We start from the raw sequence: 20,772 nt of genomic DNA on the forward strand, positions 1-20,772 counted from the left end.
GGTATTCCTTGTCTGAGCCTTTGTGAGAGACTCTGCCAGTGAACTCTATCTCTGTGTTGGAGAGTTGGGATAGGGAGGCATTTCCCTCCTCCTCTCTTCTTCTCAGTTGCAGCTCCAAGTTCTTTTTCTTCTGTTCTTTTCATCTTTCATTAAGCCATCACTGCTAATATGTGGTGGATTAAAGTAGTAATGCTCTGACATACTTTCTGCTTTGAATGTCCACAGACAGCTACAGTCAAGCAGACATGGACATGTACACGGTTCTATACATAGTACAACTAAAGCCTAGTTCACATTACACAATTTTCACCGCGATTTTGACATCGCAGAGGATCTCAAGAGCCACCTTGGGTCGGAGGTGAGTCGGCAGATAGCCTGCCATGACAAGTCATCATGTGTGAACAAGCCTACGAGAAGCATCTTGCATCTTCTCTCCCCAAAGAAAGTATTCAGAGGGTTTGAAATGCTAAAGATCTTCTGTACTGTCGGCTATTATGTATCAGTGGGTGAGTCACAGTCATTCACAGCCTGGCAACACCTTTTAATGGGACCTATAGATCAGCCTCTCTCCTGTGGAGCAGAGAACTGTCATTAAAAAAACTGTATGTACTTGCAGCTACTGATTTTTACGGATCCTTTTCTATGGGAGTTTTCCACTTTGACCAAGATGACTATAAAAACGATGAAAGGGAGATGAGCTTTCGTCACCCTTCTGGACAAGCTCAAATTATCCTCAATGCTTCACCAGGCGAGGACGAAATGGACATCAAGACTGATTGATTTTGATTCTCTGCCCTGGCCTGATTTCACTACTGTATGTGGGGCCCTATATAATAGCTTCGGCTGGGACACAGTACATTTTCGTAGCTCAGATTGCTGTGTTGGAACAGACTGGCATAATCTTTTACATGTGAAAAGCCAAGAGTGTGCCTTCACAGATTTTCCCAGGCAAGACTCTTAGAGCCCTACCCAGCTGACAATTATTCCATGCATGGTTGCTTAATGGTGCAACATTAAGCAACCACTGTAACCACTCTCTCAACTGCTCCTTCTTAAAAGTGAGACAGAGGAACAGCCAACCTCTTCTACAGCACCTACAGTTTTACAATAGGGAGACAACAACATCTGTGCCAGTACCATGTTGCCATTTGTCATTCTTGGCATGTGACCTAAATGTCCACTGAATTTTCAGCTCTATTGACGAAACAAAAAAGTTACATTACACGATTTTCACCGCGATTTTGACATCGCAGAGGATCTTGAGAGCCACCTTGGGTCGGAGGTGAGTCGGCAGATAGCCTGCCATGACGAGTCCTCATGTGTGAACAAGCCTACGAGAAGGTCGCCCCCTCGTCTGTGACTGGGACTGGACATCTGGTATGCTAGAAAACTGGAGAAGTCTGACACGAGCATCAGCCAATAAGAGGCGGGATACGTCCCACGTCAGCATGCAGGAGGACGGAAGAAATGTGATGAGGACAAGCCGCAGGGTTGCCACTTGCCAGGTCAGCTGCGACTTTGGGCTTGTTTCTAAAGTGGAGTTGCTTATTTGGGCATGCTCTCTAAACATTACCTTCCTCTATATATATCCTTATAATAAGTTATTTAAAGGCATGATAGTATGTCGTACTGCAGTCGCTTATTTTGGGCTTGTTTCATAGCTCTGGTTGCTTGTTTCTCTCCCAAATCTGGCAACACTGAGTCAAGCTGACCGGCAAGCAACAACAACAATGGCGGCATCCACAGGATCAGGGGGAGCGCGTTGTGTTTGGACCCAGGCTAATAAAGAATATCAATGCCTTTATGATGTGTCGTCTCCAAGTTTGGCGATGTCACCACATTATCTGGGGCTCTGTCGGCGAGGGCTTGGCGGAGAAATCTTGTGGTGTGCACACACAGGTCGTAACGCAGTTGGCGAGACTCCCGCTGACAGAAACACACGTCGCCAGGTATGAACACTCAAAAGATTACGATAGTCTCCGCAACGCAAAAGCAGTGTGAAAATTGTGTACTGTGAACTATGCTTAAGGGTCCTCATCAGCTCTCAGCAGGAAACAGGAGGACTGGGATGTGGGCTTACGGTCCTCCTACTGCTGACACTGGGTGAAAGTGAAACCAAGAAGACCCAGAGGGGTCTGGAGTAAGTAGTTTGAGTGCAGGCAACACAAAAGCAGTGAAGACGCAAAGAGAGCATGCCCTAGATGTGTTCATGACAATGGAATGTTGTTTGTACAGACAGTTTTATGATTGAAATACAAATAGGTACAACACAGGAGAGAGAAACTGATCCCTTATTGGTATCAATCCTGTTTATCCTAGGATCGATCTTCAAGATGAAAATGTAGTATTAAGAGCATTGATATTTTGATATCGATCTGCCCACCCCTACTTTTGAACCCCTGTATATGTATGTGTAGTAGCATCGGTAATGGAGGGTCAATGTCTGCTTTAAAAAATCAGGGTGACATGGCCAGCAGATTGAGAGAGGTGATGCTACTTTATCAGAGTGATGAGTGAGGGAAAATAACAGCTGATGGATGAAGGAGAGAATAAAGAGGCCCTTTAGGCCTGGTTGAATATATTGCTACTGTAATTACCACCAATATCTGCCAATGGCCCATTCAACGTTTGTCACAGGTTCAGGGCGTTACTTAACCTTGCTAAGCCTAAGTAGAATGAGAGTGAAAATGATAATTGAGTGGTCATTACAGATGAGGATCTTGTGTTAATAGGTGCTAAATGATCATCTAGGAGGGAATAAATGAGTCTGAATGGCTGAGTGGGAGATGGCGGATGGAGGATATCGGTATCATTATTATTGGATAGTATGGTTGCTATTGGCATTTCCAGGATTAAAGTTATAGGAAGCTGTGTTGAGGAAACCCTCCACGCTGGCAGAGCTATAAAGCACCACTTCTAATTAGGTAGTGGAATTAAAATGCTCAACCAAAGGGGGGCTTTGTTTTGAAAGCCACAAAGAGGCGGAGGAAAAGTCACCCTGCCTTTTTCTCCAGAAGAAACCTCATAGTCTGTTTTCAACTTTGTAGCCACTTTGTAACCATTAAAGTTCATGCTTGTCCTTCCTTTCAGTTCTCACCTTGTCCTACTTGTCTTCTCGTAGAGAATATTTCGCTAAGCTGCTTTTTACCCTTACATGTCTGCAGTGAAACTCAAGAATAAAACATGGCACATGAATCAGTTCGTATGGAAATATGTGGCGATGCATCACACGGTATTCTACATGGAAGGTGGGTGTTAAAGGCTGCATATGCACTTAAAACTGCTGCGATGTGCAATGTAAACTGCACCCATCATTTCCTCATGACAAGCCTGCAGAGGTTAATAAGCAGCTACTTATGAGTGCTTGCACAAGTGCATGTGCATACATAGCAGCATGCATCTATCTATTTCACTTGTTTACAGCAACACTACACAGAGAGTGAATAGTATTTTTTAAAGAACAACTGAGAACAGCATTTTGCTGCCAACACAAGGTTCCATTCGATCCAAAAGGTTGTCTTTTAAAGCCTCCATCAGCCCCAAATCCAATACAGTATAGCGCAAATAATAGGTTCTCTTTAGTAGAGTAAGCACTGATCAACCGAGACGGCTTGACTGTGAAGTGTTCATATTTATATATGTCAAAGTTAGAGATCACACATTTCAGAATAATTGAAGGCAATAACACTATTCCAACAGATACAATCTAATCTCAGTTGTAAAGTGATGCACAAGTAACAAAGGAAGACAACAGGGGTGTTAGGACTCACTGCTTGTTAAAATAGCTCGCAAAAGTGCGGGGAGCTTTTGATGAAAGCTGATTGCATTCACTAAAGTTGACAGCTACCTGTGTCAAGAGCTGACATCAAAATAATCCAGACTTCACATACGGTGTTGCATCCCTGTGATGCCACAGTCAAGAAAGTGTAACAAAAAATGAATAAATTGACTTTTTGGATTTGAAGTTTACATCCAGCTCACTTGGTTCTGGTTCTTTAGTGCTGCAATGATACCCCATATCATTGCAGCACTAAAGAACCAGAACCAACCAGAAATAAAATGCCAATTATCACATCGGCAGAGCTGTTGTCAGTGTACACCAGGGGACAAACACTCTTTTACCTGACTGGATGAAAATAGTTTTGTTCTCTCTATGTCCAGCACCTGTGATGAAAGAATAGAAAACAGCAATATGAAAAACATGTTTTTTCTCCCTTTTTTCCTTCCTTGCTTCCTTATTAACTTCCCCTATGCATCTTCTCTCCCCTAAGAAAGTATTCAGAGGGTTTGAAATGCTAAAGATCTTCTGTACTGTCGGCTATTATGTATCAGTGGGTGAGTCACAGTCATTCACAGCCTGGCAACACCTTTTAATGGGACCTATAGATCAGCCTCTCTCCTGTGGAGCAGAGAACTGTCATTAAAAAAACTGTATGTACTTGCAGCTACTGATTTTTACGGATCCTTTTCTATGGGAGTTTTCCACTTTGACCAAGATGACTATAAAAACGATGAAAGGGAGATGAGCTTTCGTCACCCTTCTGGACAAGCTCAAATTATCCTCAATGCTTCACCAGGCGAGGACGAAATGGACATCAAGACTGACTGATCTTGATTCTCCGCCCTGGCCTGATTTCACTACTGTATGTGGGGCCCTATATAATAGCTTCGGCTGGGACACAGTACATTTTCGTAGCTCAGATTGCTGTGTTGGAACAGACTGGCATAATCTTTTGTCTTGCTAGACAAGACTCTTAGAGTCCTACCCAGCTGACATTTATTCCCTGCATGGTTGCTTAATGGTACACTACCTACCTGTAACCACTGTCTAACCTGCTCCTTCTTAAAAGTGAGTTAAAACCTCTTATACAGCACCTACAGTAGGGAGACAACAACATCTGTGCCAGTACCATGTTGCCATTTGTCATTCTTGGCATGTGACCTAAATGTCCACTGAACTTTCAGCTCCACTGATGAGACAAAAAAGGGAAACCTAAAATCAAATCTGTGTGGAGCGATGAGGAGACGGTCATGTGTGTTAAATGAATATATAAAACAAAGATAAGTGACATAATTTCGTCACCTTTTTTATATGGTTCGAAACTATTAAAGGTGTTTTAATAACATCGGTTTGTTGCGCCCTCTTCTCCTGCAATAACTTATCTCAATGTGCCCAACTACTAATATTTACTATATACTGCTGTGTGTGCGTGTGTGTGTGGGCATGAGAGAGACTGTGTATGTTTGCACATGTGTGAGTGTGTGTGTGTGTAATGTTCTGCTCTGTGTATCTATGTTATGTTTCTGTTTGTAACCTGCCAAGGGACTACAGATGTGAATTAGCTTTAAGCTAAATCTGGTGCAATACATCAAATGGTAACATTTATTTTTAATATTGTCCATGGTCCCTTTACAAATAAACTAAAATAAGTAAATAAATAAATGAGAAGATAAATGCTGCACGTCACTGCTGTTATCCTTTGCCATCCAGTTGGACAGTGTGGAAAACTGTATTGTTGGAAGACCCAGTGACCTGTCATCAAAAATGGAGATAAGGCTAGTACTTGTTGTTTTGCAAAAAGACAGAAATGACCACAACATGAACAAAAACATCATCACAGCCTGGAGAAACCTTAGTGGAGCACTAAGTTAAGTTTTTTGTTAGTATGTTAATTCTGTGTTTTTTTTGATTGAATAAATAAAGCTGCTGGTACCACCAAAATGTATCAGTGTGATTAGGATCAGATTTGTGCCCAAAAGCATCATGGAGCACCTTGGGTGGAAGCAATCTCATCAAGTCAGCTAAACTCATCGTATAGGCCTGTCCGTTCTCATTCCCAGGGCGTCACACACAACTGTTTCTGTATGTGATATTGATGCTGAAGGCAGCCTTTGGCGTCTTTGTGAGATGCATCTGACTAAAGTTTGTGTCCCATGTCACCGTTGTTTTAACATAATGTTATGCAATTTACGCAGGGTCTATTCACACTGATGTGACTCACATGACTTATTGAACAAGCTGAAAAATGAAGCCAACACGGGAGTGCCTAAAACTGCAGTTCTTTGAACGTCCACTTGAGTCCCCATAGACCTCCATGTTAAAATGCCTCAGTTTACAGCAGAAAAAACATGCTTAGCCTGGTAGAAAAAATGTTTTTAGTCTCTGTGGCTAATTTCCGCCTTCGTGACAACTGTACAGGGGGTGAATTTTTATATAACTCACCCGATTACATTTTCTTAAGGCTTCAAGTTACACAAAATTAAGGCCGGGCTGGTTTTGGTGACAGGGTGTCTGCAGATAGAGTCCTCAGCTTTTCAGTCAGATCCACCCTTCACTCCTCCACAGCGCCAGCCCAAATATGGTCACTCAACGGCCAAAATGCCAAACCCTAGGCTTCAGAATGGGAGTCCACAAACCAGTGGGTGATGTCATGGTAGTTACAACCATTATTTTTACAGTCTATGAGATGTTACATGACAAACATGCTTATGTAAACCCAAAACATGGTCTTTTCTCTGAATCTAATTATATAGTTTTATTGCCAACCACGAATGTTTCACAACATTGGCCACATGTTACAATGTGTTTCAGCTGTGCAGCTTGTGCACTGCCAACAGACGCCACAGGGGTGGGACAGTTCATCAATATGTGATGACATGGGAAGAGAATGGGTTGAATTGGCCACCATCATGATCTCTCTTAGGGAGATGTTCCTCGGCGTTCTTCAGCTCATTAACAATCTAAATTGAATGGATCCAAGATCTGACTCTTAATGATGTCTTACTACAGCAGCAGCTTCTATTTTCAGAGCTAAAAATGTTCTACTGAGGTTGCCTTAAGATACAAATCATACTGTATACTGTAATCACAGTGTGCCTGGCTTGTTTCCAGATGGGGACCTTTGTTGCTTTCCCCATCTCCCCTTCATTTCCTGCCACCTGTCTACTCTCCACTTTCAAATAAAGGCCCACAAAATACTTAAAAAAGGTATTGCCGCTTGAAGACGAGCACCTTCTTGAATCTCACATTAGCCTTCTGTCTGTGATGTGGCTAGGACAGGTAGACTCCTTGACTTGACAGCCTGCGCTGAAGGAACCTTTTAAACTCTAAACCAAACCACTGTTTGTGTCCTGTAATTGAAACTTGTGCATCTACTGGCTTTGTTAGCTATGAGTATAAAATATATATGTGTGCCTTTCACAGCCATCATCTCATCCTTCATTCTTAACAATGTCAATTTCGTTTTGCTGTTGTGTTATAGATGGCTAAGCCCTCTTACCTCCATACCCTGCCACTCACTCAAGATTAATAGAAGCAGAGATGAATTTTGACAGCCTCCTTTAAACAAACAAAGGTTTAATAGCTTGCACTGAGTTTCACATATTAATTCCAGGTAAGCATACTATAGGAAAAAAAAACAAAGGTTGCAGGACTGTACTTTCTGCAGCTCAAATGTTTTGGGAATTCTAGCACTGATAACACAGCCCTCAGCTCATTCATGCATTTATTTTGTTTGCAACTCCCGTGTCACTGAAAACTCATGCTCACAATTACAGCTTGTTCAAAATGCTGCCACAGAGGCTCAGTCTCCAGCTACTCTCATCAGATCTGCCCAATTTGAGTGTCTCTGCACTGGTTTCACAGAGACTAAAAGTGCTTTTTAGAATCTGTGTTGAGGTTTTATTGATTACTTAAAAAACACACGTAAACATGGTTTACGTGACTGACCTTTAAATCCCTGAGCTTTAACTGCACCCTGAGGTGCTTGGGCAGAAAATCTTTTAGTCTAGACTCAAAAAAATATCTGGATCTTTAGCTGCTAAATGCTCCACTGTTTGCCTGTTTGCATCTCACATTATGTGTGGTCATTTCATCCATTTTTAATGTACAAATATTGATTAAAACAGCTTTAAGAAAAGAAAAAAGAATTTGTGTGATCAACTAAGGACTCCAAAGAAAAACACAGATGATATTGTTTAATTGCTAAATAATCAAAGGCAATGAAGTATAAGAACATTACAACCAGTTAAGTTACATGGACTTACATCAAAACAAATCAATCTGGTATCCAGCCTCCAGATGTTCATGTACTTATGAATGAAGGTCACAAAATTTAAATCCACTAGGTCTCTGAGTAAGTTACTTACTTACCCCTAGTACTCCTTTTTCATGGAGCGCAGTTTGCCAGAGTCCTGTGCCCTGGGCTTTCCTTTCCAGCTGTTTCCATGTCAACTCACTCTGCTTGATTTCACTCTTGACGTCCCTCTGCCATTTATCTAATGGCCTGCCTGGTGATGCTAGCATGAGGTTTCCAGAGTGTGTGGCCAATCTATTCCCATCTTCTTCTCTTGATCTCCTCTTCCACAGGTTGTTGGCTGGTTCACTGCCAGAGATCATTGTTGCTGATGGCAACTGGCCAGTGGACACTCAAGATCCACTTCAGGCAGCTGTTGATAAATACTTTCGTCATTGTGGTCTTTGTTGTCCTCCATGTCTCTGATCTGTAGAGTAGTATTTCTGTCCCTCTCTCTATCTCTGACTGCTTAAAGGAATTGTATGACATTTTGGGAAATACACTTATTCGCATTCTTGCCCAGGGTGAGATGGGAGGATTAATGCCACTCTTATATTTGTCAAATATTAGGCCACAGCCAGCAGCTGGTTAGCTTAGCTTTGCATGAAGACCAGAAAAAGCCTGGCTCTGCTTAAGGATAAAGGAGAATTTGCCTACAGGCACCTCCAAAGCTTTAATTAACACTTTAAATCTTATTTTTTTTTAATCTGTACAAAATGGTAGAATGGTTTAACGGTAGGTTTGGTGCCATGTCTACGGAAGCATACTTTTTAAGTCTTTGTAGTAGGAGCGCTATGTATTTATGTGACACTACAAATGCCAGCAGCTCCATGAGGTGCTAAGAGTCTACTCTGCACTGAGAGCTGTCTGTCTGGCTATTTTTTTCCTGAGCGCCAAGAGTAGAAAAATTGTCCAATTTGAGCAATATGCTCCGCTTATCACTGGCACTTTTTACCCAGCCGTTCAGTCACAGTGTAGAAAGGACAAATACCACGAAGACCAAACATTATGAGGAAAAATATGTTAATATGCTTTATATATATTAATGTAGATTTCCTCATGCGGGTCCATCCTCTCTCCCTACGCATTTTTTTAATTACATTTTTTACTTTCACCAATATTCCAAATCATAGCAATCACATGCAACCAAAGCGCCTCATCTGAAGAAAACATTGTGCCAACAGAACAATCTCAAACTCTCCCAGCTGAGCGTTTCCTGGGGAAGGCCTGGTGTTTTCAGCTGGAAACAACACTTTGGTAGACACGGCCCCTTAAGCAGGCAGTTGCTGTCACTGCCCTCATAATTCAACTTTTTCAGCTTACTGCAGTGGCTTGATGTGTGACCATAGCAACTGCAGAAACCACAGTGAGATGATATTATTGTATTCCAGTCCCCTTGATTACACACCTGTTCATCTAGTTAGCAAAACTTCCTATGATGATCACATCATACTGCAAACTGTTTCCCCGGTTCAAAGCTAGAATCCCCTTTATTTAACCCACTCAAAGAAATTATACTAGGTGGATAGCAGCAGCCTGTGGTGTACAGGCTGGTAGGATCCAAGATAGCCTTCAGCCACAGCAAGCAAGCAAGTTGTCCTGCTGCGGCTGATTCAATACAGAACATTGAAGTTGCTGGGGTGCAGCTACGGTGACTGCTTACTGTCTGAGAGCACAGTTTGATGTGGTCGTAGGCAGATTTTTTAAAACCTTTGGACAGAGCTAGCCTAGCTGTTTCCCCTTGCCTCCAGTTGTTATGCAAAGCTAAGTTAAGTTAAGCTTCTCCTGGCTGTGGCTTCATATTTTAAGGACAAAGTGCGAGGGTGGTATCTACACTGAACAAAAATATAAACGCAACACTTTTGTTTTTGCTCCCATTTTTCATGAGCTGAACTCAAAGATTTAAAACATTTTCTATATACACAAAAGACCATTTTCCTCACAAATATTGTTCACAAATCTGTCTAAATCTGTGTTAGTGAGCACTTCTCCTTTGCAGAGATAATCCGTCCCACCTCACAGGTGTGGCATATCAAGATGCTGATTAGACAGCATGATTATTGCACAGGTGTGCCTTAGGCTGACAACAATAAAAGGCCACTGTGAAATGTGCAGTTTTGCTTTATTGGGGGGGTCTGGGGGGTCAGAAAACCAGTCAGTATCTGGTGTGACCACCATTTGCCTCACGCAGTGCAACACATCTCCTTCGCATTGAGTTGATCAGGTTGTTGATTGTGGCCTGTGGAATGTTGGTCCACTCCTCTTCAATGGCTGTGCAAAGTTGCTGGATATTGGCAGGAACTGGAACACGCTGTCGTATACGCCGATCCAGAGCATCCCAAACATGCTCAATGGGTGACATGTCCGGTGAGTATGCTGGCCATGCAAGAACTGGGATGTTTTCAGCTTCCAGGAATTGTGTACAGATCCTTGCAACATGGGGCCGTGCATTATCATGCTGCAACATGAGGTGATGGTCGTGGATGAATGGCACAACAATGGGCCTCAGGATCTCGTCACGGTATCTCTGTGCAAAATGCCATCAATAAAATGCACCTGTGTTCGTTGTGCATAACATACGCCTGCCCATACCATAACCCCACCGCCACAATGAGCCACTCGATCCAACGTTGACATCAGCAAACTGCTCACCCACACGACGCCACACACGCTGTCTGCCATCTGCCCTGAACAGTAAAAACCCACTCAAGTCGGTTACGATGACGAACTGCAGTGGGGTCGAGACCCCGATGAGGACGACGAGCATGCAGATGAGCTTCCCTGAGATGGTTTCTGACAGTTTGTGCAGAAATTCTTTGGTTATGCAAACTGATTGTTGCAGCAGCTGTCCGGGTGGCTGGTCTCAGACGATCTTGGAGGTGAACATGTTGGATGTGGAGGTCCTGGGCTGGTGTGGTTACACGTGGTCTGCGGTTGTGAGGCCGGTTGGATGTACTGCCAAATTGTCTGAAACGCCTTTGGAGATGGCTTATGGTAGAGAAATGAACATTCAATTCACAGGCAACTGCTCTGGTGGACATTCCTGCAGTCAACATGCCAATTGCACGCTCCCTCAAAACTTGCGACATCTGTGGCACTGTGCTGTGTGATAAAACTGAACATTTTAGAGTGGCCTTTTATTGTGGCCAGCCTAAGGCACACCTGTGCAATATTCATGCTGTCTAATCAGCATCTTGATATGCCACACCTGTGAGGTGGGATGGATTATCTCTGCAAAGGAGAAGTGCTCACTAACACAGATTTAGACAGATTTGTGAACAATATTTGTGAGGAAAATGGCCTTTTGTGTATATAGAAAATGTTTTAGATCTTTGAGTTCAGCTCATGAAAAATGAGAGCAAAAACAAAAGTGTTACGTTTATATTTTTGTTCAGTGTACATATATTTTTTCATCGAACTCACAGCAACAAAGCAAATACGTGTATTTTCTAAAATATCAAACTACTTCTTGATATCTACACATGCTAACACTTCAATATGTAAATCTGTCCACAGCTCCTTCCATTAGAGATCAAATGGCCATTCAGTAAACACACAATTTGCAGAACAGCATTGTGGGAATTTTCAGTAACGGCTTTATTAAATTAGTGCAAAAGACAGACGTAACTCATTCAAAATGTCATCTTTTTCTTTAAGGTGGTCCTCCACACAAACCCACACACGCTACGTTTTTTTTGATGAGCGCAAGAGAAAAAAAAGGGAGACTATCCACCAAAACCACAGCCTTTGTTTTCTTCTTACACATCTTCTTGTGACTTGTAATGACAGAAGGAGAGAGAACAGGAGGGGGGCAGAATTGACGGGAGACAAACTTGAACCTAAACACATGGCAGCCATCAAAACAAGACTCCTGATTCTGCAATTAATCACAGATTTCAAAATTATAAAAAAAAGTATAACAAAAAAAGATGTTACAATAAAATAGTCAACACATCAATAGCATTAGAAATAGTGCCTAAAATTCACAGAAAAAAGGTTTCCTCTTTTTTATTTACGCACTGTGTGGTTGACAAAAGAACTTGCAATCAAAGTACATAAGTTAATCAATACTGTATATTTATACAATGGTAAAAAATAAAATATTTATATAATAGTACTTTTTTTTTTTAAGGTTTACACCGTTACTATAAAGATATACTGTTTTCCACTCCATGACAACTAATGCAATAAAAACAGAAGCAAATCGAAGAAACGACTCCAGAGAGTTTCCGACTTTGAAGGCTTATGGCTACCACCTTGTCCTAAAAGACCACAACCACTGCAGACAAAGAAACAGGCTTTGTTCTCTCCGCTTAAAGAGGGAAACAAGATCAAACACAGTCTGTGACGAGAAAAGAAAGGAACACATCAAAAAGTCAATGCTCTTCCCCCGACCAGGACAGTAGCTCAGCCTTCGCAGTGTTCCCTGGCCTGCCGAGACAGAGAGAGGTCGATAGATAGACGGGGGAGATGGGGAAGGAGAGGCAGATAGATAGTGGGATGATGCATATGCACGGTGAGGGTGTGGGAAGGAAGGATGGAGCAGGGGGGGGGGGCGACAACAGAGCAATAGAGGTAGCTATGAGAGAAAAAAAGAGGGAAGGAGGAGAAAAAGGAATACTGGAATGGAACGAGAGGTTTCAGATGAACTGTGGGAAAAGACCAGAGGTTTAAAGTGAGGTCCAATACGAAATTGATTTATAGCTTTTGTTTTGTTACAATATCAATATACATGTTGTTTCAAGTATCTCCTACGGATGTGGCGTATTGCCATGAACGCTGCTAACACCCAATGTTTGTCTGCCAGTGTAATGGTGCACTGCCAAAATGAAATACAATGAAAAATGTAAAAAGAGAAATGGAATAATCAATGGTGGAGAAAGCGCACAAGGGAGAGGAAAGATAGAGAAAAAGAACGTCAAACAGAGTCAGGAAAACATGAGAAGATGAGATGAGAGGAAACCGAAGTACGGAAGGACATATGCTTCAAGGAAAGTAAAGATGAAGCGAAGGAGATGAGGGCGGCAAGAGGATAAGTGAGAGATTTAAAGAAAAAAACCCCCAAAAAACTCAGAGTGGTGTTGTACAGCAGTTGTGCCAGTGGGGATTGTGTGTATTTTCTTGTTTGATTTGTCGCGGTGAGAAGACTTCTTCTCGCTTCTTCATCTTCTTTTTCGTCTTCTTCTTCTTCTTCTCTCCTAAGCCTGGGTTGCGTGGGGGAGATAAGTCGTTGCTTTTCAGTGTTGCAAAAAGGACTACGGGAGGTTTCAGCAGAATCTACAGGCCTGGAGGGAGAGGAGATGAAAGGAGAAGAGAAGACAGAAGAGGGAAGGGGATGAAACGAAAAAGAGGAGGGGAGGAATGTGTGGGAAAGGAAGGAGAAGAAGAGGAGATACTGTAAAGTAAAGGTCATCACTGAACCTGATCAATTGCAATCAATTACACAGGACAGGTGATGGTGTTGCATCATTAAAGATTCAGTAAGGACAGAACAAAGAAGTTATAATTGTTCACTCTTAGTCCACCTTCAGGCTGTAGCAACCAAGTAATTGGCTTTAATGTGAAAGTCCACCCTGAAACTGTGTCAGCGTGTACCTACCTCAACATCCTGGACAGTTCAATCAATATGGCTGAACACAAGCAACTCTCTCCAAACTTAAGAAAGCAGAGCAGTGAACTGAGCTTTTGATTTATCATGCCATCAAGAGAGACTTTCTGGAGTGGCTACAGTGAAGATTAATTGGCTACTGACGTGTACTGGTAGAATTCTTAACTTTTTAGTTCAGAATGAGTGCAGTTTATGGTGCTGAGGACAGCTTAAAAGCACAAAATATGGCCATGTGTTCAACAAATGAGCTCATATTGAACTCGCCACTTGTTTCCGCAGGGAGAATCTGTTTCAATTCATGCAGCATGATCTTTTACAAGAACCTATGAGCTTTAAAACATCACAGAACATGTTAATTTGGACTGATGCTGTGTTTTCCCCCGGTGATGCAGCGTTTTGAATAAAAAAAGCGCAGGGTAGGGTATGTTCTCTGGTAATGTGACAGTTTGTCTCATCAGTCTGGTAGAATTGCTTACAATGAGCTGATTCGAAATTTGGTGCAAACACAAATGCAGTTACGTAAATACACACAGCAGGCTTGTGTACTCACACACACAGACACTGCGGTATGAAATGTGAGAGTTTATTGATTGCCTCTCTGCCAGCCATCTCCTCCAAGTCTGCTCCCTATTTCTGACATGTTTGGAGACGCCTGAGCATTCGACAGAAACCCTTCTCGCTGCTCGCCATTTTTCTCATTCTTCATCCTCTTTTTTTTTTTCCTTTCCCTGTCTCCTTTTTTATCTGTTTTCTGATATGACCAGATTGGATTGGGCACCCTGGGCTTCTACAATGTCCTTAAACTCCACTTTAGGACAAAGTAGGAGTCAAGCAGTCAAACTAAATTAAAAACTATTGAAACGGTTACACACGCAGGTTTAGTTGCTGCCATACTGTTCACTGCAAGTTCAAGACAAGGTCACTTTGCTTCTACTAAATTCAAATTGCACCATGGATATGAGCACTTCACTACATTTACTACATACTTCACAAGCGCACTTTGGAGAGGAAGAGGGAAATTCAGGTCATAGTGACCTTTTGCTCTTCTGTTAACCACAGTGCACAAATTCTCTGCAAATTAATTTCTCTATTGAGCATTCCATAAAATATGTATATATTAATATAATTATTGTAGCAACACAATTCTTAGTTTTCATTGTTAATACCACCCCCAGAGCTGGTAGATATGCATCGACTGCTGTACAATATTAAAGCTACAGTTGGTAATAAGCCACTAATCGATGCATTTTGGATGGTTGTGAGGCAACAAAACACAAGCTGTATGCAGCAGATGTAGTAGATGGTTGCACCAGCACCATGTACTAAATGATAAAGGGTTGCATCTCACAAACTAACTCTTACAAAGAGAATATTGTTGCTAAATATTTCCACATATGAACTTCCAGGTGTAACTGTTATGAACGTACTGTAAAACTTCAATTCAATGCCGAGTCCCTTTTACTAGCCTTGCGTGGCTCCACATTTTGACAACTAAAGGCCTGTCTCAATTAGAGGCCTGGGGCCTCATGTACAAAGGGTGCGTACGCACAAAAACGTGGCGTACGTCCTTTTCCACGGCAAAGTCCAGATGTATCAAGGGTGAAATGGCCGTGGAAATGTGCAGTACCTCACGCCAACTTCATGGCTGGCGTACGCATGTTTCTACAGCTGTTGATCCTTGGGCGACACAGAGGTGATGCTGAGAAGCTGTTAGAATAAATAAATGTGAAAACAATTAGTCCTCAGAGTGATGTGCACATCAGAGAAACATCAAAAATTAACACTGATGAACAATTAACACAGCCGCGTGTCTGCAATTAGATGAGTGGATATAAAAGCATCCGCAAAGTGGTGCCGAAAATACCGTTAACAACAACGGCTGCTTTAGCAGTAGTAGAAGATTTGTAAATGGCGCAATATGAAGAGAGCGTGTGTTCAGAGACAGATGGCACTGGCTCATCAGCTGCTTTAGGTTCCTGAGGCCTATCCTCCTGGAACTGTGTGCAGAGCTGCAGCTGGCAGCGCGACACGGCGAGGAGCCATGCGCTGCCTGTATCCATACAGGTTCTGACCACACTGGGGTTCCTTAGCTCCAGGGGCATTCCAGAGGGAGCTGGCCGACCGATCAGAACTGTGTCAGTCGACCCTGAGCCGAGCCATGCCAGCTGTGTGGGACGGAATTATCCGTATGTCAGCCAGGTATATCAAATTCCCATAGCTGAACAGGCCAACATTAAAGCGCAATTTGCAACGACAGCCGGTTTTCCTAACGTTATCGGAGCTATCGACTGCACACACGACTACAGTATAAAAGCACAATCACAGGATGAATTTGTTTATGTCAACAGGAAGCATTTTCATTTGATCAATGTACAGATCATATGTGATGCGCAAATGCAATTAATCAACATTGTGGCGAGGTGGCCTGGTTTAACGCACGATTCATACATTCTGAGTAACAGCATGGTTGGGAACAGACTACAAGCTGGCACTGTGCGCGATTGGTGGCTTCTTGGTGAGTAATTTATTTGTTTAATTGTCCTAATATTAATCCCCCTGATGCGCACTGAGCATGTGCGCCCCCAAATATTATCCTGTCTTCACAGCATCAGTACTAGTCAGTGGTTAAAGTTAGTGACTTGCTGTTTGTTGCTGGTTAAACTACAGCTTCAGAGCTTTCTAAGAAGCCCCTGATTGTCTCTGTGTGTGAAGTACTCATGTCAATAAACCCGTGCGTAAAGTGTGACATTTCTTAATCAGCCACACCTTTTCCACGGTGCACTTCTGCATTAATTTACAACAATAGTGTGTGATCCGTGTAAGTGGTGTATAAAATTAACACATGGAAACTGTAAATCCAGTTCACATAATTATTTGTCTGCTTTCAACTGACCCCAGGCGACTCTCTATTCAAACGGGGTGAGCTCCTCCTCTCCTGTCCCCCCGCCTGTTTTAGCCACATTTAGACGGTGGGCAGCCCTCCTCCGCTTCACGTCCACCTTAATGTCGGACCGCTTCTTTTTTAATTCTGCGTGGGTACGCTTTTCTGTCCCCACAGCATTGACAGGCTCACACACACTCTCCCACTCACTCACCTTGCGTTTTGTATTGATGCCGGAGGACAGCGTGCCAAAAAGTAAATTTTTGTGCGCCTCCACTTCAGTGAGCGTTTCCAATTCGCATTCTGTGAAGTTTTTCTTTTTTCCCGCCTTACTCATTCTTTTGTTTTAGTTTTCTGATCGTGCAGAGAGGGGAATTTTAGGTGCAGGATTCATTTAAATATGATTTGCATATTTAAATAGGGGCGTGGACAGGGAGGGGCCGGGTACTCCAACATGTGCGCTCAATTCCGCGTTGATTGGGATGTACAAAGGAAATGTGCTTGGATTCATGTGTACGCACAGATTCATACATCTGGATATTTTTATGCGTATGACGTGGATTTAAGCGTATGCCATGTTTCAGTAGGAAATCCACGTAAGTCTTTGTACATGAGGCCCCTGGTCTGGTTGCCAAGCAGTTCATTTTTATAGAAGTTCTTTGGATGTATAAAAGTGGGTTGTTGACTTCCTCAAATTATGTGTACATTCCAATATCTAATCTTCCCCAATATCTAATCTTCCCTTTCTTTCAAAGATCCTTGAGAAAGTAGTCGCAGACCAGCTGTGTGATTTTCTCCATGATAATAATTTATTTGAGGAATTTCAGTCAGGATTTAGAGTGCATCATAGCACTGAGACAGCACTAGTTAAAATTACAAATGACCTTCTGATTGCTTCAGACAAAGGACTCGTCTCTGTACTTGTTTTATTAGATCTTAGTGCGGCATTTGACACAACTGACCATCAAATTCTGATACAGAGACTGGATCACTTAATTGGCCTTAAAGGTTTTGCACTAAGCTGGTTTAAATCTTATTTATCTGATCGTTTTCAGTTTGTTCACGTTCATAATGAGTCATCCTTACGTACTAAAGTTTGTTTTGGAGTTCCGCAAGGTTCTGTGCTCGGACCAATCCTATTTACTCTATATATGCTTCCTTTAGGTAACATCATTAGAAATCACTCTGTAAATTTCCATTGTTATGCGGATGATACACAGTTGTATTTATCTATGAAGCCAGAAGAAAGTAATCAATTAACTAAACTCCATAACTGCCTTAAAGACATAAAAACCTGGATGAGCACCAACTTCCTGATGTTAAATTCAGACAAAACTGAAGTTATTGTTCTTGGCCCCAAACAACTCAGACTCTTTATCTGATGACATAGTTTCTCTAGATGGCATTGCTCTGGCCTCTAGCACTACCGTAAGAAACCTCAGAGTACCATTTGATCAAGATTTGTCTTTTAATTCTCATTTAAAACAAACCTCATGGACTGCATTTCTTCATCTGCGTAATATTGCGAAAATTAGGCCTATCCTTTTTTTTTAAAAGATAATTTTTAGGGCATTTTGCCTTTATTGGACAGGACAGGTAAGCGTGAAGGGGGGAGAGAGAGAGGGGGGATGACATGCAGCAAAGGGCCCCAGGCTGGATTCGAACCCGGGCCGCTGCGGCAACAGCCTTGTACATGGGGCGCCTGCTCTACCACTAAGCCACCGACGCCCAATTAGGCCTATCCTGACCCGAAAAGATGCAGAAAAATTGGTCCATGCTTTTGTTACCTCAAGGCTGGATTACTGTAACTCTCTATTATCTGGTAGCTCTAGTAAGTCCTTAAAAACTCTCCAGCTAATTCAGAATGCAGCAGCACGTGTACTAACAGGAACCAAGAAAAGAGATCATATTTCTCCTGTTTTAGCTTCTCTGCACTGGCTCCCTGTAAAATCCAGAATTGAATTTAAAATCCTACTGTTAACTTATAAAGCTCTAAATGGTCAAGCTCCGTCATATCTTTGAGAGCTCATAGTGCCATATTATCCCACCAGAACATTGCGCTCTGAGAACGCAGGGTTACTCGTGGTCCCTAAAGTCTCCAAAAGTAGATCAGGAGCCAGAGCCTTCAGCTATCAGGCTCCTCTCCTGTGGAATCATCTTCCTGTTGCAGTCTGGGAGGCAGACACCGTATCCACATTTAAGACTAGACTTAAGACTTTCCTCTTTGATAAAGCTTATAGTTAGGGCTGGCTCAGGTTTGCCCTGTACCAGCCCCTAGTTAGGCTGACTTAGGCCTAGTCTGCCGGAGGACGTCCCTATAATACACCGGGCACCTTCTCTCCTTCTCTCTCTCTCTCGTCTCGTATCCTATTACTGCATGTCATGAACTTGGCTTCTTCTCTGGAGCCTTTGTGCTCCACTGTCTCTCAGATTAACTCGTATCGCAGCGGTGCCTGGATAGCGTGACGTGTGTGGTTGTGCTGCTGCCGTGGTCCTGCCAGATGCCTCCTGCTGCTGCTGTTATAATTAGTCATACTTCTACTGTTATTATACACATATGATTATTGTCACACATGTATACTATCAGATATTAATATATTATTATTAATTATAATATTATTACTTTCATTAATGTTGTTGTAAGCTACTGCCATTACCGTCTGTCCTGCATCTCTCTCTGTCTCTGTCTCTCTGTTTGTCTGTCTGTCTGTCTCTCTCTCTCTCTCTCTCTGTCTCATTGTGTCATACGGATTACTGTTAATTTATTATGTTGATCTGTTCTGTACGACATCTATTGCACGTCTGTCCGTCCTGGAAGAGGGATCCCTCCTCAGTTGCTCTTCCTGAGGTTTCTACCGTTTTTTTCCCTGTTAAAGGGTTTTTTTGGGGAGTTTTTCCTTATCCGCTGTGAGGGTCCAAAGGACAGAGGGATGTCGTATGCTGTAAAGCCCTGTGAGGCAAATTGTGATTTGTGATATTGGGATTTATAAATAAAATTGACTGACTGATTGATTGATTGATTGATTCCTGGATCACCCTGTAAGTTATTAATATTCCATTAGTCCGTAAGTCCTCAGATCAAAAGAATCGAAATGGTTTTCACAGAAATGAATCCTCTCTCTGATACGCCGTCTGTCAGAGCTAGATCAAATGAATGATTCATTATTGACATGTTATCTGAAGCCTAATTTTTTTCACAAGTAATATTCATACTGGTTCAAATAAACAATTTGATTGTATTTCCTTATCTTTGCTGAGCAACAGTTTTGTGTGAAAGGAATTAAAGACCTGTCCCACGAAGACTCTTGTTCCAGAAACAGGCCTGTTGATTTCAGTGATTTAAGCAATTAACAGCCCGGGCTACTAAATGAAGTTTTATGGTAGCTTGCTTAATAAATGGACAAAGCTAACGTTAGCTCGCTAATAACCCCTTTTCGGTTAAGAGTAAAACAGGTAATGTGGAATAATGTCAACACGTCTGACCCAACACTTGATAAAATGCAGTTACTGAATAATGTGAATAATTTCTACATTTCATGAGGAAATTTAGAGCGTCAAACACTTCATTTGCTGTATTCTGGAAATTTTTTATGTACTTATGTATGGCCTGCAGCAGCTGACAATTCTTGATATAAAGATATAATGGAATATAATGCAGCATGGCTCTCAGGCACTCTTTATTTCTTTTAAATATTTATTCTCCTGTAGCTCAACATTTCTAATTAAATGTCATGTGCAGGCATGATTCACTCTCTTTAAATTCATGTGGCACCTACAAACATAAATTATAACTTATTTTATTTTAAATGTGTATCTGTGTATATTATAAACCCCTGGACTGTAATAGCAAATGTGCTTTAGCAACATTTCTGCTCATGTTGGAAACTGTCCAAACATTTTAGAACATATTGCACACATCTGTGAGATTTCAAGACAAAAGTTGTAATATCTGAGAAATAAAGTTGTAATATTTCAACAGTGAAGTCGTAATCCAATGAGAAAAAGTCATATAAGTGAGTCCTTGGCGCCACATCTTCTGCTCTGCATTGAGTTATTGCTCTGCTGATATGGTAATATTGCCTTAAGATCATCTAAGACACATAACTCCATTTGAGACTGTCTCTGGACTATTTATTTATTTGTGTATTTCAAAGGATCCCCCTGGGCTGACGCCAATGGCATCAGCTAGTCTCTAGATAAGACAAAGT

General features: G+C 42.0%; 1 protein-coding gene across 1 annotated transcript in view; it reads right to left on the reverse strand.

Moving 5' to 3' along the window:
- Positions 1 to 11,720: 11,720 nt before the first annotated feature.
- The window catches only part of cdh13 (cadherin 13, H-cadherin (heart)), a 476,360-nt gene continuing 467,308 nt past the window's right edge, over positions 11,721 to 20,772 (reverse strand). The window contains exon 15 of the mRNA XM_033635485.2: positions 11,721 to 13,360. Coding sequence (XP_033491376.1) covers positions 13,353 to 13,360 — 8 coding nt within the window. The 3' untranslated portion in view covers positions 11,721 to 13,352. The remainder of the gene's footprint in view (positions 13,361 to 20,772) is intronic.

The sequence above is a fragment of the Epinephelus lanceolatus genome, chromosome 5 (genome assembly GCF_041903045.1).
Source record: "Epinephelus lanceolatus isolate andai-2023 chromosome 5, ASM4190304v1, whole genome shotgun sequence".
Classification (NCBI taxonomy): domain Eukaryota; kingdom Metazoa; phylum Chordata; class Actinopteri; order Perciformes; family Serranidae; genus Epinephelus; species Epinephelus lanceolatus.